The following is an 18,150-nucleotide window of genomic DNA, read 5'->3' on the forward strand; positions in this document are numbered from 1 at the left end:
AGTAATTCCTTTATACTATTTAATATACAGTTCATATTCAGATTTCTTCATTTTCCTTGAACATTTCAAATAAGGTCTATATTATTTTGATGGTTATGTCTCTGGAATTTCTTTAATTTAGAACAGTTCTTCCCTTTTACTGTCTCTCTCTCTCTTTTAAAACATGTTCTAGATTTTAGTTTAGTCTGTGTGCTTCTGTTTAATTCAGTGGTTCCCAGTTTCCCACCCCCAGGGGTTTTTTTTGATTTTTCCTCCAGGGGGACATTTGGCAATGTCTGGAGATATTTTTAGTATCACAACCTGTGATAGGGTTGCTACTGGCATGTAGTGGGTAGAGGCCAGGGATGCTGCTAAACGTCTTGAAGTGTATATATAGGACAGCTCCCAACAGCAAAGAATTATCTGGCTCAAAATGTCAGTGGTGCCAAGATTGAGGAGCCCTGATTTAACTTTTTCCTGATATTTGCCTTAATAATTTTTATAAACTGCAAGTTATTTCAGGGAGGCAACAGTACTTCATAGGAGGTACTGTGTATTTTATGTTGCATAAATCAGGGGCATATAATGTTTAGTTGTCTCACTTTTAGTAATTAAACATTGGGTTCAGGTGTTGACAGCTTTATCCCTTAAATATAGAATTTAAAGTCAGCTTCTCTAGAGCAGAGTCAAACAACAGCCTCTTTTTCTGGTGGAAAGAATATTGAACTTGTTAATTGGATAACTGATCTCTTGGTGTTAGATCTTTAGAAACTTGCTGTCTATATAAGGATCCTGTGATTTGTTTTCTCATCTGTAGCAATGAATTGAACCTGGTGATTTCTAAGACCCTTGCATTTTGATGGTTCTTTGTATTAGACAAGAATTTGATGCACAAATACCATTTCATAAAATATCCAGCTAGTCAAAACAGCACATCCAAAATAGCTTAGATATAACTTAAATTGTCATGCTTTGAATATTGATAACTTTGACAGATTATTTCCCTTAGGGATGAATAAACTTAGTAAGGACATCCCTTTCCTTCTGTCTCTCCCCTCTTCAGGAAAGTTATTTATACATTTCATTTAAGGAAAATGTTTCAGAATATTTATGTGAATTTCTTATTCAGACCATTTTTAATGTTCCAGAACTTGGCCATTATTCAAAATGAATTTTTTTCTATAGAAATAATATGATAACAGTGAGTTAGGTTTCAATGGGAAAAGGCATTTTAGTTTTTCATCTGAATTTCCTCAACTAAGGATATGTTAAAGAGGTATATGCCCATAACTTAGTTGACATTTGAATAAAGGGTTACTTATTTTTGTATTTTTATAAGACTGCATCCCCTTATATCAGTCTCTCTACTTGTTCTGTAATGTAGCGCAAGAATTTCTCCAGGTGGGAAAAGAGGAATTGGTGTTAAAGGAGGAAGTCCTCTTCTGCTTCCTCTTCAGAACTCCTATGGCTCTTTTTTCCCCTCTCTTCATCTTATGCACTTTCTACCTTGTATTATTGTTATTGTATACTTTTACTCTCACATTAAAGAAATAAGCTCCGAGGTAGTAGCTCTTTTTTTTTTTTTTAATTATTTATTTATTTATTTATTTATTTTTGGCTGTGTTGGGTCCTCCTTTCTGTGCGAGGGCCTTCCCCAGCTGCGGCGAGCGGGGACCACCCCTCATCGCGGCGCGCGGGCCTCTCACTGTAGCGGCCTCTCCCGTCGCGGAGCACAGGCTCCAGACGCGCAGGCTCAGCAGCCGTGGCCCACGGGCCCAGTCGCTCCGCGGCACGCGGGATCCTCCCAGACCAGGGCTCGAACCCGTGTCCCCTGCATTGGCAGGCAGACTCCCAACCACTGCGCCACCAGGGAAGCCCCCAGCAATATCTCTTGTACAAAGACCGTTTGTAATAAAAGTGTGTTTAATAAATCAATGAAGATAGCATTTTGCCCTACCTGCTACCTAATATTTGATTTTTCTATATAAAATATACCTTTAAATTTATTTTTTGTAACTACCTCTCCCTTCTCCAAATACACTGCAACCTTTTAGAATCTGAAAGGGAAGGGTCCCCAAACCATCTTTTTATTTATTCAAGAGTTATTTGAGTCCTAACAATGTGATGAGCATAGTTCTAGTTGCTGTATATATATCAGTGCTCCAAACAAAGTGCCTATTTCCATGGAGTTTAGAAAGACAGTAAATATGTATAATAAGTCATGTGAAAAATTCATGAAAAAATTACGCAGAATAAGCATCTAGAGATGGCTGAGAGACTTGCTTAGGTCTCACAGGTAGCAGATGAAGCAGCAATGGTACCTAGGTCTTTAGATCCTAACAGTATCCTTGAAATTAGTTTATTCTTCATTAATCTTAAACTGGGGGGTGGGAGAGAATATAATAGACATCCTTTCCTATTCTTTTCTTTCATCCTAATGTCTTTTTAAAAATCTATATATAGAATTTCATAGTCACTTGAATCTACTGATTTTTAAGTTATCAAGTTTTTCACATATCAAGAATAGTGGGCTTTAAAAATCAATATGAAAACTTTTATGGATGGGAATTCCCTGGTGGTCCACTGGTTAGGACTCCGGGCTTTCACTGCTGAGGGCACGGGTTGGATCCCTGGTCAGAGATCTAAGATCCCACAAGTTGTGCTGTGCGGCCAAAGAAAAAGAACTTTTATGGAGACGTTTTAAATCAATAAGAAAACATATTTCTTCTGCACTTAGTATCCCTCATGGAAAGACTGACATGCATTTTTCTTGGTAAATTTTCACCAAACTTAGTTAAGATACAATGTGGCATAAGGGGACCTTGTGTCAGAAAATCACTTTTGATTGAAATTTAATACCTTCTGTGATCTAACTTGTAGCTTTGACTTTTCCTATAGTAAACCCTGTATTCTAGCATATAGAAATTTTATGCTTGTCTACCAGTGCTACACTCCTTCTTCTCTTTTTTTCTTATACCAATTAGTTATTTTGGTCAAAATCCTTTCATATTCTTTCTGCATGCATTGTCTCCTTTAAACAGTTTTAGTACCTTTGATATGTACTTTTGGTTTGGCACTTTGCAGTGCTCTTTGATATCTTTTGTTTTCTAAAACCTTAATCTGAAACATTATTTAATTTTTCACCTGTTCATTTTAACCTGTGTTCATTTTTCCATGATTATTTCCTCTGTTTTTCTTTTTTTTTTTTTTTTGTCTTCTCCCATTGGATTGAAAAATTGTAGGTATTTTAACAGAGAAAATTTCATTGGGATGCAACTTTTTCTCTAGAAAGACTCATTGTCTGGACCATGGTTAAATATAGGAGGACATAGTTTTTACCACTGTATAATATTGAATCACATGTGTCTATGATCAAACCATGCTGAAAAGTCCCCTTCCTAATGTGTAACACTTACGCTTTCACTACTGCCTTTAAAAATAAAAGTTTTAAAAAAATGATTGTCTCGCGAGCTCGCCAGCCTGCAGGCGGGTCGCTACCGGGCGAGGAGACGGGCGCCCGGGGCGATGGGTGAGTACAGGAAGCGGCCGAGAGGAAAGCACGGGGCTCCCCCGGCTTCCGCGTGGAGTGAGTGGAAGCACGAAGGAGGGTCTGAGGAGGCCGCCTGCACGGCCCTCTGGCGCGGCCGTTGAGGACTCACCACCCCCGCCACCTCCGCGCGCGCAGTGCGCCCCCCCCCCCGTCCGGTGCGCCCCGCCGTTCCCGCGCGCGCCGTCCCGGGTGGGACCTGCAGCCGCAGGGCCCAGCTCTTGCCTCCCAGCTCTGCCGCCCGCTGCCGGGCTTCGCTGGGCCGGGAGCGCCGTCCGACTGCCGGAACGAGCCTTTCCGGCTGAGGAGGCAGTGCGTTCATTTGGGCGCGCCCGGGGAAGGAAGGTGCCTCCCGGCGCGCATCGAGAGCGGGGCGGGGAGGGGCCGGGCTTTGCCTGCGGCCCGGGAGAGCGGCGTTGGGACCGCGGAAGGGCGCCTGCCCCCTCGGGGTCTGGGATTCCGGGACCCCTGGCTCCGTTGAATGTCCGGGACGGAAGGGGCCTGGTCGACCCCGTCCGCCACCCTCCCCTCCCCCTTACCACAGACCGGGGAAATGGACGCCTGGAGAGCGGAAATCCAGTTATCAAAGTTGACTCCAGAAGAGAGAACCTAACAGACCTAACAATGGAAGAAATTGAGAAAGTTATCAAAAAGCTACCATCCCCCAAAACACCAGTCCCAGATGGTGTTTCAGGTGAATTCTTTTAACTTTCAAGAAAAAGATAATGATAAGATTTAAATTGTTCACCAGCTTAAAGAAGGAAAAATGACAGATTTCTTTTACAAAGCCAGTGGAACATTGACACCTGAACTTGACATGAAGATAGTACTGAAATTGGAAACTTGGTTAAAAAAATCCTTCCCGAAGAAGATCTTAAGCAGAGTTAACGTGTTTCTTTTGGTATTTCTGATTGGAATAAATTTTTTTTAAGTCCAAAAAAAGAAAAAAACAAATTATTGTCTTTTTCTTAACTCCCTCCTATCATATAGGTATTTAAGGTTAATACATAGCAAAATTTTTGAAAATTCTCAAATATTTACGGAGATTATTTTCAGAGTGTTCTGTGTCTATTTATATTTGAAATACTAGAAATCTGAAATGTTATTTCATATTAAACTGCATTAGCTTAACGGAAATTTAGAAAGAAGCATATTATTTCCCCCTAAATTTAACATTCAATATTAAATATGTATTGATTAAATATAGGATTTATGCCTGGTTGCTAGACAGGTGACTTTTAAAGATGGAACAATAGAGTTTCTGATGTTATGTTGGTTAAGAATTTTATTTCCGAAGTTTAAAAATCTTATTTCTGACAGCTAGATACTAGGCATGAGGGTAATTGTGTTCCAGGTTGTTAGTAACTTTTATATCTATTTTAGTTATTACAGTGTTAGAAGTACTTTAGACTTGTGAAATAAATTTCACCTGATCATGTTAGTGATTTTTATATAATAATTATCAACTTTTGATCAGCAAACTGTAAAGAATTATATCTTTATACCTATTGGTAAGTAGCACTATGACAACGGATGTCAAAACAAAACTTTTCCCCATGTCGTAAGAGTTGCTATTTTCTAATTCTTTACATTTCTTTTAATTGAATCTGGTCTATGTTACTGTATCAGTGGGTCTCAGTGTAAGGTCTGCAGCCCTCTCAAGTTCCCAGAAATCATTTCAGGATGTTCAAGAGGTCAAAAATGTTTTCATCCCAATACTAATATGGTATTTGCCTTTTGACTGGGTTGATATTTGCACTGATGATACAAAAGCAATGGTAGGTAAAACTGCTGGCCTCTTAAGGCCATGGCACCAAATTGTGCTAGTATCATTGTAGTTATCACTGCCATATACTCACAGTTAAAAAAATAAAATGAAAGGCCAGTTTCACCTGAAGAATAATCTTGATAGAGCAAGAAATATTAATTTTTTGATATTTTCACTTTGGAATACATGTCCTTTTAATGTTATTGTGTGACAAAATGGGAAGTACACATAAAGCACTTATGCATATAAAAGTATGGTGGTGTTTGAGGGAAAAGCACTTGGGCTTATTTGAGATGTGAGGTGAATAGTCCACTTTTTTTTTCATGAAATGTCTTTTTTGCTGGAAAAATATAAAAGACAGACATACTATGCCTGTCAAACTTGGGCATTTGGCAAATGTTCTCAGAAATGATCGAAGTGAGCCTATTCCTTTAAGGGAAACAATCAACAGTATTTGTCACCAATGATAAAATTAAGCTTTCAAGCACAAACTAGAATTTTGGAAATTTTATTTGCCTGGGCTTGACAGCGTTCCAGTACTTAAAAACTTTTGTAATGAAGCCAGTAGTGATATTAATGTTTTGATTATGTGATATTGTAGTTTGATTTCAAATATGGTAAATATTAATAAATATAACCCTTATATGAAGTCCTTGGGAGCAGCACAGTACTTTCTAGGTGTATAAAGGTGTCCTGAGAACAAAAGCTTTAAGAACAGCTAATTTAGGTCCTCTACCAAAGTCAAAGGTTTCATGTCTAAGTATTAACCTCATAACCTCTCCCATCCACTACCCTTCCCCCATGAAATTAGAATAGAAAAGAATACATATGATTTCAGTAAGAAAAGAAAATAGACTACATATGATATGACTAATACATTCTTAAATTATTCTACAAATGTAATTTTCTCCTTTAAACTGTGGGCTTATCTATCCCATTGAAATTATTCAGGATTGCATTGTATTTATCATTGATTTTGATGTTAAAATATTTTTCTCTTCTCTTCCTTTTTCTTCTGTTTATTTCTCTTCCAAGTTTCCTTTTCTCCTTTCATTCCTCCCCTTCTTCTTTTTTTGGTATTTGTTTTCTAGGTGGAGTCTTTCATTTTGGATCAGGAGGATTTGGAAAATCCAATGCTGGAAACGGCTTCCAAGTTCCTCTTGTCAGGTGCTGCTGATGGTGCAGACCTCAGGACAGTAGATCCAGAAACACAAGCTAGCCTGGAAACTTTACTAGAAGCTGCAGGTAAGTCTGCAAACTCTACATATATAATAAGCCTAATTTTCCAAAGTTCTACATAACTCTTAAAAACTCTGGTTCTTATCAATGTATGATGTTGTATATTTAGTATAAGACTATTCATAAAGGTTAATGGATTACTTTCTAGAGCATTACATGCAACATTTCATATAAGCATAGTTTCATTACCAGAATAAAATTGACAGGTTGTTGTAAACCTTATAAACAGAGACTTCTTTTTTAATTTTATTTATTTTGGCTGCGTTGGGTCTCCGTTGCTCCACGTGGGCTTTCTCTAGTTGCGGCGAGCAGGGCTACTGTGTTGCGGTGTGCGGGCTCCTCATTGCAGTGGCTTCTCTTGTTGTGGAGCACGGGCCGTAGGTGCGCGGGCTTCAGTAGTTGTGGCACATGGGCTCAGTAGTTGTGGCTCATGGACTCTAGAGCACAGGCTCAGTAGTTGTGGTGCACAGGCTTAGTTGCTCCGTGGCATGTGGGATCTTCCTGGACCAGGGCTCGAACCTTTGTCCCCTGCATTGGCAGGCGGATTCTTAACCACTACGCCACCAGGGAAGTCCAAACAGAGACTTCTTATACAGTTAGTTTTCATTAGTCCTGAATTCCATCTTTGCAAATTCACCTACTTTATAAAATGTATTTATACCCCCAAATTATAGTGCTTTCTCAGTCTTTCATAGAAATGCACAGAATGGTGAAAATTTTGAGTTGTTCTGCGTGCATGTTTTCTGCTGAAGTGATGCTCTCTGCCTTCTTGTTTCAGCTCTCATACTGTAAACAAGTGTCCTTTCCATGGTCTACTTAGTGCCACATTTTCCACAGTTTTGTGCCTTTTGTTGGTGACTTCAAATGGCCTCCAAGTATAATGCTGAAGTGCTATCTAGTGTTACTAAATGTGAGAAGGCTGTGATGTGCCTTTTGTAGAATATACGTGTATTAGATAAGCCTCTTCAGCATGAGTTATAGTGCTGTTGGCTGTGAGTTCAATGTTAATAAATCAAGTATAATATATTAAATAAGATTGTATTTAAACAAAAACACACATAAAACAAGCTTATGTATTGACTGGTGAATGCAAATGCTGTGGCCAGAGACTTGCAGGCACCTAGCCCTGTATTTCCCCTTGGAGCAGTGGTTCAGTATTCATTAGTTCAGTGTTCCCAGTGACTTTACAGAACATAACCACCATGAATAATAAGAATCGACTGTGTATAATTCCTTCCACTTTTTTGTCATAGATTGTCTTTTAAAACCTTGTAAAGTGAATCATCATTATATTTTTGTAAAGTGAATCATCATTATATTGTCCTCATAGGAAGTGTTTTAATTAGAGTTTATATACATAACCAAGAGTAAGCATCATGATATGTAATATGCCTTAAATATAAGGGAACAGTAACTCTAAATCTCTATGATCATTTAAAATAACCATATTTTCTTAACTTTCCTAAAGTGGACATAAATCTATGGTGAACATTAATTGTTCATGGCTTGAGCACCCTGAACCAGTGCTAGATTCTGTACATTCAATGCATATAAACTGATATTTCATTATAGCATAAAACTGACCTATTGCTGTTTGATAATCCTTTCAATAAATATCTCAGAACACAGCATCTAGATATTTGAAGGACTCATGGTTAAGTTTGATTTCTATCCTGGGTAAAATTCTAGAATGGATTATTAAGGGAATCTTGACCAAATACCGATGAAAACATAGTAGGGGCACATGCAAGGTTCTTTCCTTGAGTATGGAAAACTGTACAGGGTAGCAGTGATATAATTTAGCATTTGCCTGAGATTTGATGTTGCTTTAGGAGTTTACCTGAGAGAAATGAGGATTGTGAAATTATTTGAAACCATGTCATAAGAGGAACAGGGAATGTTTCTCCTGAAGATGAGAAGACTCAAGTTGAATATAAGAGGGATATTTGTTTTCTGTGGTTCGAAGAGGCAGAACCAGGCTTAAAGAGGCTACATGAAGGTAGATTTCAGCTGAAAGGAGCTACTTTTGGAGGTAGAGTTCCTTTTGATAGGATGCTAATAGTTGCTTCATTTTTCTCATTTCTGTGTTTATTCCCTTTTTTTCCCCGTTTTCTTTATAATAGCTAACAATCAATCAAGGTGTCAGCTAAGCTGAGTTCTCATCTGTAGGCTGTAGAAGAAAATCCATTTCCAAGTTTATTATTGTTGGCAGCAGAATTTAATTCCTTGGAATTGTGGGACTGAGATCCTGATATTCGTACAGACTGTCAGTTGAAACTGCTCTCACCTCTTTGAGGTCGTCCACATTCCCCCCATCTTCACATCAGCATGGCATGTGGAATCCTTGTGCTTTGAATCTCTGATTTCCTTTTCTCCAACCAGCCAAAGAAATCTCTTTGGTCTTCCTGCGGTCATGTGATAAGGTCAGGCCCACCCAGATAGCCTTCTTATCTTCAGGTCAACTATGCCATATAGCATAACCTAACCATGGGGATAAAATCTATCAAATTCACAGTCCCAAAGATTATATAGAGTGTGTACACCAGAGCTGGGTAATCTTGGGAACATTTTAGAATTCCTAGTTTACCAGTGATTGGACAGAAGCCTCTCCATTTCTTTGAGAACCCCCAAATGTCAATATCTTTAAGTCTTTTCTCTGTGGCTGTTTCATTTCTTGAGAGACACATCTGCCTGTTTTTGTCTAGTGAATTATAAATGCTGGCTGCCAGCATTTGGGGAGCTGAGAGTAGAAAAGGGGCTAAGGATCTCACTGTTTATCATGCATACGTTCACTTAATCCTCATTTTCAATTTAGTATTATCTCTTCCTCATCTATAGCCAATGTCTTCTAGCCCAGGGTCTTTCTGGCTTAGTCTCTTTAGAGAATAATTATCTGGCTGTGCAGTTTGGGATGGAGTCTTACATGTCTGACTGTTCCTCACAGATGTTCAGCCAGTCTCTCTGTTTTCCAACCCAAGCCTCACCCCTGAACCTGGAACCTGTATATAACTCCTGAGTCCTATTGGGCTGATCACTTTGTTTCTCACTGATTTCTATGTTTCTGCTTATTCTGTTCTGCTAAGTCAGTTAATCTCCTCTTTATTATGTCTTCATGAATGTTAGCTTTGATTTACAAATTTCTTCTAGTTTTATCAAAGATGGAGTTCCTGTTGTATTTTAGTTCTCCTTTGAGTAAGTTCTGAGAAGAAAAAGGGGGGAAATAATTGTCTTAAAATCATCTTGAAATCAGAGATCTAGGTAATCATTTAATACACCTTTTCTCTGAAATTATATGGTTCTGTTCAATTGATTAAATGTCATAACTTGGAAAGAATAATTTGGTCATCGTGTATCTTTTCTGTTATTGATCTTCACTGATTAATATCTAATTATTGAATAAGACCAGTAAAAAAGATCACCATAATCCAGAGTAGCTAGATAAATTCATTTCCAATCACTGTTTATTTATTTGAAAGGTTACTATGTATTTCTTAGGTTACTTCCTAGTTATTTTTACTAAGCTAGTTATCTTTACTTATGAAGATATGAGAAGTTCATAAAAATTTAATATGGAATATTTTATTTTAAATGTTATTTTTTTTTAAAACAGGGATTACTTTCTTCTGATCCGGACGTATCCTCTTGTTTAGTTCTTTTTTGTCACTGACAAATAGTTGTTATATAGCCCATCTGAGTTGGCTAAAATATTGGAGCTAATTCTCTCATGTGAGAATGCATCTGTGATATTGGTCTCAATAATGTTAGGATACTTAACTAACCACAGATATCTTATTGAATAAATACTACTATAGCACGTTCAGACTACAGTTGGCTTTTAATATTAGTGACACAAATTATGCAGTAGGTATCAGTCTTACCAGATTAAGACTGTTTTTATCCTTTGTACATCTTGATTGTAGCAGACACTAAATTTGACTGCTCTGAACATTTGTTATATCTAAATATCTAAAATCAGAAATGCTTTTTGCCATATTTATTCCATAAGATGTAATATTTCATATCTTGGATTTGTCAGAAGGAACAGCAAACGCGTATAAAGTTTTTTTAAAATAAACTTCAAACACAAACTTATATGATATTATTGAGTCCTTCCACTATCAAAAGAAATCCGTGCAGATATGTTTATTATCACTTGGGAGATCTTTTTGGTCTTTGTCTTAGTTAAATAGTTTGTTTTAAAACCTCTAATAGTGTTTCTTAAACCTTAATTGCATTTGAATCACTTGGGGATCTTTTTTAAAAATGTAGGTTATTGATCAGTAAATTTTAGGGTCTCAGATTCTGTATTTCTAACAAGCTCCCAAGTGACAGTAATGCTTCTATCAGTAGTTCATGAACTACATGTTGAGTAGTGGGGTTCTGTAATATCCATTATAACATTAGATGTTTTATCTTCAAGTTAGAGCAAAGGTTCTTAATCCTGGCTGTGCTTCAGAATCTCCTTAGAGCCTTTAAAGTATGTAGATCCCTAGGCCTTCCTTTTACTTACTGAATTCTATCTTTAGATATAGGAGAGTTCAGCATCTGTACTTTTGAAAGGCTCCACTGATGGACAGCCTGGATTAGCAGCACTGAGTTTAGAATAATAAAGGTTAGAGATCAGCTTGCTTTATAGTGATATGTAGAATAGCAACAAGTTGTGTTTCATGTACATGGTGACTAACCATTTCTGCTTTTGAAATTTTAAAAAAATTTGTCTATTCTGATTATTTTTTAGATATGGTGTTTTTAGACATGATTTTGGGTGTATGTAGTAAATTGTAGTCGTAATTTGAAGCAAATAGGTACTCATAGATAGGTGATCTTTTCTATAACCTATAATGTCTTATATGGCCATTTTTTGGTCACAAGTGGTAGTAGCCCAACTAAACATTCTTAAACGAAAATGGGCATTTACCAAAGGTATGGGGATGGTGCTGGCTTCTGGCAGTACTAGTGTCAATGAGTCAAATATAACTTGATCAGAACTGTCTCCTTCCTATTTCTCTGCTCTCCTCTCCTCTATGTTGACTTATTTTGGGTAGTCTTTTTCTCTTTGTGGTGATAAAAGTGACCAAATAGCTCATGACTCCCAATTTAGCAACCTTTGAGCATAGGTTCTTCTTGCAAACGTACGGCAGAAGTCTGAGCGAGGACACCCGATTGTGCCAGCATAGACCAACGACCCATTTCTAGAAGCAGAGAGTCACAGAGTTGAGCACTTACGGACCACATGGAAGGAATAAGACTACTAGAAAACTGGAGAACAGGGATTTCCCAGAAGATTCTGGCCAGGCAATATATATGTCCAGTGTATCATTTGGAGTTTAACATAAATAGAGTTAAGTAACTTGAATTTTGCTTTGTTTCTCCTTTTGGGTATATCTGAATTGGTGTGAAAATAATAGAATAGGAATAGGCAAATTATCTACGGCTGATGGTAAAGCCTTTGCAGATCCTGAAGTGCTTCGGAGGTTGACATCATCTGTTAGTTGTGCGTTGGATGAAGCTGCTGCTGCGCTTCCCCGTATGAGAGCTGAAAGCACAGCAAACGCAGGGCAGTCGGACAAGTAAGTGGGTTTCCACTGTGATCAGTATAAAAACATTTTCTTAAAAATAATTAAAATAGCTAACATTTACTGAGCATGTATTTTGTGCCTGGCACTATGCTAACCACTTTACCTGTGATATCTTACTTATACTCACGAAAAGCCTTAGGCATGGATTTTGTTTTTATTCCCATTTTACTCATGAACAGCTGAAAAGAAGTAACTTAAGATTGAATAGGTAACAAGTAGCAGAGGCAGGACACCAGTGTCTGTCTGACTACAAGGCTGACTTCTTAGCCAATATGTTATAAAAGACCTTTTGCTTATTTAGATTTTGTTTTCTTTTAATGTTTTGGTGACAAAGAAGTAAATGATTTCTAATTAGTCATGCCATTTTCTACTTCATGTGCATAGTTCTGACCATTTTAAAGGGCAGGGCTTTTATTTGTTTATTTGCTTTATGAATGTTCAAAAACGTCAAAGATCTAGTTTCCGTAACTTGAATGTAAGTGAGTTCCAGGGATGTTATTTTTATTTGTCCTATAATTCCTTTTATATAATATTTCACGTTTAGTAAGAACTCAGTAAATATTTTCTGACTTGGCCTTTAAAGTTTTTCTGATGATGTTATGCAATAAAAAACAATCACACCATCTTGTATATAAAACAATTATGGATAGTATAATGAAAAATACAATGCCAAGGAAGCAGCTGGAAAAGAACCATTGATACATGTTACTGTCTTCACCCTTCAGAGGCTTCTTTTTTTTTGCCTTTAACTGAAAAGAAGCCATTAAGCCATTTTATTTACAGTTGACTCTTGAACAACACAGGTCTGAACTGCACAGGTCCACTTACACACAGGTTTTTTTTCTTTCTTTTCTTCTTTCTTTTTTTTGTTTTTCTTTTGTCCACGCCACGTGGCTTGTGGATCTCAGTTTCTCGACCAGGGATTAAAGCCGGGCCACGGCAGTGAAAGCTGAATCCTAACCACTAGACTACCAGAGAACTCCCAGCACAGGTTTTTTTCAGTGGTGAATACTACATTGCTGCACAGTCTGTGGTTGGTTGAATCCATGGATGCAGAAACGTGCATATGGAGATATGGAGGAACTGCATTTATGGAGGGCAGACTGATTAAGTTATTTGCAGATTTTCAGCTGAGTGGGGTGTGGTTACCCCTAATCCCCGTGTTGTTCAAGGGTCAACTGTATTTTAGCAGTTCCCTTTAAATAGTTGAAAAAATGAGAATACTCTTCTATATATGAGTTTAGAGAATAAAAAATAGCATTCAAGAATTGTCTTTTATATAATAGTGTTTTTATGCAACATCTTTTAGTATTAACAAGAGTGTGAATTTGCTGTTTCTCTTAACTCTGTGTTTGTCTTCATTCATCTAAGTTTTCTGTTTTTATTAAATTTATTTTACCATCCTTCTCATAGATTGACTCTCCTTCTTTAGTTAACTTCCAGTTCTATTCCTTAGTTAACGTTCAGTTTTTCTAGCCTACGATATTATTGATATTCTCCAGATATTTTTTAATGTGCCTTCTGGGACTGGCAAGACACCTTGAAGAGTATATTAAAGCTAGTTCAAGCAGGAAATAGAATAGAAAAATAAAGAGTCATAGATTCTTTGGCACTGACACTACTAAAAGTGATCAGCAAAACACTAGACCATGTTCGTGACAGTCATATTTGTTCATCAAAGCTTGAGAAACAGTGGCGCGCAGTGGGTGTTACGTGCCAGGTTTTACATTAATTAAGTGTGGTGCCATGTGCCAGATTTCACATACCCTTTGCTCAGAAGTTGTGAAGTTCAACTGTTGCTAGAGTAGTTCCTGAAAGGCTCTTTTAAAGCTAACACACCTAAGGAAATTGAATGAAAGTTCAAATGGGAAAATAAAGGAGGATGTGTGCCTGAGGGGGAGAGAGAGAATGAGAGACCACCCGAAAGGGAGAAAAAATATGTTCTTCTACATGAAATGTCTTGTGGGAGGGATTTGTCCTGAACTTACTTGAAGGTGATAGAGAACATTGAGTCTAGAGACTGTCATTGCCTATAAAATGGGAAATTAAGAGACAAACTTATTAAGTGCTATTTGAGACTTTCACTTTGGCAGGGGACAGTACAGTTAACAGGTAGACAAAATATATAGTATGGCATACAATGATAACGATTATGGGCAGAAGAAACTGAATGGGGAAGTGCTAAGGCAGTGTTTGGGGTTGGGGATCATGTTGCATTTTTAAGAGGGTAGTCAGGGAAACCCTCATTTAAAAGGTGGCTTTTTAGCAAAGACCTGAAATAGATAAGGCAGTGAGCTGCGCCTGGGGGAAGCTTTTTTGTCAGAGGGATAGCAGATACATAAATCTTGGAGTTGCAGCTTAATTAGCATTTTTCATGAAAAACGGGAAAGCCAATTTGGCTAAAGCGGAAAGAGTAAGTGAGAATAGTAGGTGATGAAACCAGAGAAGTAAAAGGAGGAGTTTGAGATCCTACCACTGGACAGGTCTTACAAGGATTCTGACTTTTACTGTGGGTAAGGTTAAAGGCCAGTGGAGGATTCTGAGCAGAGGAGTGACAGGTCTACTTCCTTTTAAGCAAGATCTCTCTGGCTCCTTCACTGAAAAGAGCCTGAAGGAGAGCAAGGGTAAAAGCAGGGAGACTGCTTAGGAGACTTCGCCATAATCTTGGCTAAGGATGATGTTCTTAAAACTGGGTGGTAGTGATAATATGGGTGTAGAAAACAGGTTATCCATGGATGATGGCTTTAGTACCTGAAGTGACAGGGCCATGTTTTAAGAGGAGGTTGTAAGAATTGAGGTATATTTGAAATAAGGAGAATATTAATGAAGAGACTTGGATTTAGTGTTTTTCTAAGAATGACTTTTAGCCGCAAGTGAAGGAATCTTTAGAAATGTCCATAGTTGAAATTCTTTTGGAAGATTTACAGGGCAAATGCTTTACTCTAAATATAACTTTCTGTTGTTCCACCACTTTTCCCACTCTCCTTTTTCTTGAATTAAGCCTTTGCCTTACCTGGATATTTTTCATACTTCCCCAAAACATGATGGCATAAGTAAATACTTCAAAAAAAGAATCTCTTCTCAGTTATTCATAGATTAGTCAAAATTACATGCTCACAACTTTCCTATCTGATTTCCCTTTACAACGATTGAAGAACTCAGATAGGCGTTTATAATTAGTAAAAGTTTTACCCATTTCATTAAATCTTATAAAATTGTTCTAGTGACCAAACAAACAGAAGTGTAATTATAACTTGTATTTCCTTCATGTGATTTTTCTGTACAATTTTATATTTTAAAATTTTGGATTTTTTCCCTACTTATAGTAAATTAGACTTCATCTTTCAGTTACATGACTGAAAACATTTTGTAATGTGGGTAATTTTAATTCAGTGACTTTTATATGTAGATTTTAAAAACTCAGTGAACTGAATCATTTTATTTGTTATGAGTCATATTAAAATAATGATTCTTTTTAGCACTACTGTCCAGATTAATTTCAAAAAATCATCACTTATGCTGGGCAATATTTTATATTCTTATATCCTGATATTACAATATTCTTCCCCCTGTAGCCGCAGTTTGGCAGAAGCCTGTTCAGAAGGAGATGTAAATGCTGTGCGAAAGTTACTCATTGAAGGGCGAAGTGTAAATGAACACACTGAGGAAGGGGGGAGCCTCCTTTGTTTAGCTGGTTCTGCTGGATATTATGAGCTTGCACAGGTTTGTATTATCAAAATAAAGCTCACAGTTTTTTGATTGTTTTGTCTTAATTTAGACTGTGTATTAAGGAAATAATAAAATAAAATCAACCATCAGGCTCATTTCAAGAAATAGTTTTGTTAGATACATTTTTTTTGTTTATTGGCTGTTTTGCTTATTGGCTCTGTAGTATGACTAGGTAGGTGTTAACATAAATATATGTTCAAAAAATTTTGAAAATATCATTTTCTAATATCCTTTAAACTTTTTCTTTCATAAGGTTTTGTTGGCAATGCATGCCAATGTGGAAGATAGGGGGATCAAAGGTGACATTCCACCTTTAATGGCTGCTGCTAATGGAGGACATGTCCAAATTGTGAAGTTGCTGCTAGCTCATAAAGCTGATGTCAATGCACAGTCTTCAACAGGTTATGCATACTTCTTTTTCAGTTTTTAAATATTAACTCCCTCTGATAGTAATTAATTCACATGAAAGTGATCATTAGTGATGCTTTTGCAGTTATCAGTGCTGCACATTTGTATATATCTGTGCATTAGGCTTAAAGTACATAGAATATATTTTGAATGAAATTTCTCCTGTTTTGTGTATGAGTGCTATTAACTGGCCTTGGTTCTTTTCTATTAAACACTGGCCCAGTTAAAAGGACCATCTTCTTGGAAGTGGAGAGGATGGTCTCCACCTCTCAAACCCAAGTTTCCTATTTATCAGGGGAAAATGGAAGGGAAGGTAGGAAGAATAAGAAGGATATGCAACAGAAGGCAGGTCTGTCATTGCCTAGTGTTAATAAATTGCAGCCTATAGAAAAAGAAAGTATTATGAAAACATTGTGTTTACACAAGAGACAATGTTAACCTAAATCAGTTTTTTTTTCCTTTCAAATTTGGGCATAGATAGATTTGTGTAAAAGCTCTAAAATATATGAAAATATATTTGGTGCATTTCCTTCATGCAAGATTTTTAAATTTATTAAATACTTTAAATCATTTTAAAGGTCTGCATGTTCTGGTTTGAGGGGGTTTTAGGAATTCTTATTTTACCCAGAAGTTAACTTTTTTTCCCCTGTAACATGGGAGATTTTTATCATTATGAGGGAATGTTTTTGAAATTATTTTAACTTTGGCCACCAGTTAACTGATGTGTAAATTTTCAGTGAAAACAGTACGTGATTAAAAGTAACGGTATGAGGTATATCTATATATGATGAATAATTATAATCCAAAGAAAAAATAAAGGTTGGGAAACATTTCTCTGATTAAAGTTAGAATCAGTGTAACTATTTCCTCATGTGGGAAGTTAGTTTCAGAATTGCTCAGTGCTTTTATAACTCTACAACTGTGATAAGTGTATGTGATTTTCCACATGTGTTTGACCCTGATTTTTAAATGGAAAGAATAGGGAGTTGATTTCAGTAAGATAAAATGTAATGAAGAAAAGAATTATATATATAAGTGTAATAGCTAAATTTATTAAGATTATAGTCTCTCATTTCAGTATTGTCTTTGATACTAGATAAACCTCTGTATTATTTTGGTATTTTATGTTAATGTCTTTGTTTTTCTTCATTCAAATAGGCAATACAGCACTTACATATGCTTGTGCTGGAGGTTATGTAGACGTTGTAAAGGTGCTCTTGGAATCCGGTGCTAGTGTTGAGGACCATAATGAAAATGGTCATACTCCTCTTATGGAAGCTGGAAGTGCTGGACATGTGGAAGTAGCCAGATTGCTGCTAGAAAATGGGGCTGGCATTAATATGCATTCCAATGAATTTAAAGAGAGTGCCCTTACGTTAGCTTGTTACGAAGGTACAGTAAAGAACTTGTTTTTTTAAACAAAGTTTTTAAACTCATGAAATGACAGTTACTTCACATAGAATGGTTAGTCACTTAAAATAAAAAATAAAATATGGTAATAGTACATTATAAATAAGTGTATAAAGTGTTTTAGAATTTAAAAGTTTAATATATAAACTTTATATATTAAACTTTTAAAATATACACTCAATATTATAAATATTGTCAATGAAAAATGACTATTGATCCAGTTGTTTTATTAGAAACAGTTATTTAATTTTAATATGCACTGTATTTTTTAATGATTTTGCTTGTCAGAGTATTTTGCCTGGTTTACACAAAAGAATCCAGAAGTATTTCGCCTGTAAATGTAAAGTAAATGCAATAAAAGCTAGAATGAGGGGCTTCCCTGGCGGTCCAGTGGTTAAGACTCCGCGCTTCCACTGCAGGGGGCGTGGGTTAGATGCCTGGTAGGGGAACTAAGATCCCACGTGCCGTGCGATACGGCCAGTAAAGAAAGA

At 36.8% G+C, this 18,150-nt stretch overlaps 1 protein-coding gene across 1 annotated transcript in view; it reads left to right on the top strand.

Annotated features, from left to right (window-relative positions):
* The first annotated feature begins 6,391 nt into the window (after positions 1–6,391).
* LOC137771278 (ankyrin repeat domain-containing protein 17-like) overlaps positions 6,392–18,150 on the top strand; it is an 80,730-nt gene continuing 68,971 nt past the window's right edge. The window contains 5 exon segments of the mRNA XM_068554485.1: positions 6,392–6,539; positions 11,947–12,103; positions 15,688–15,835; positions 16,095–16,242; positions 17,408–17,641. Coding sequence (XP_068410586.1) covers positions 6,428–6,539; positions 11,947–12,103; positions 15,688–15,835; positions 16,095–16,242; positions 17,408–17,641 — 799 coding nt within the window. The 5' untranslated portion in view covers positions 6,392–6,427.

The sequence above is a fragment of the Eschrichtius robustus genome, chromosome 11 (genome assembly GCF_028021215.1).
Source record: "Eschrichtius robustus isolate mEscRob2 chromosome 11, mEscRob2.pri, whole genome shotgun sequence".
In the NCBI taxonomy this organism is placed as follows: Eukaryota; Metazoa; Chordata; class Mammalia; order Artiodactyla; family Eschrichtiidae; genus Eschrichtius; species Eschrichtius robustus.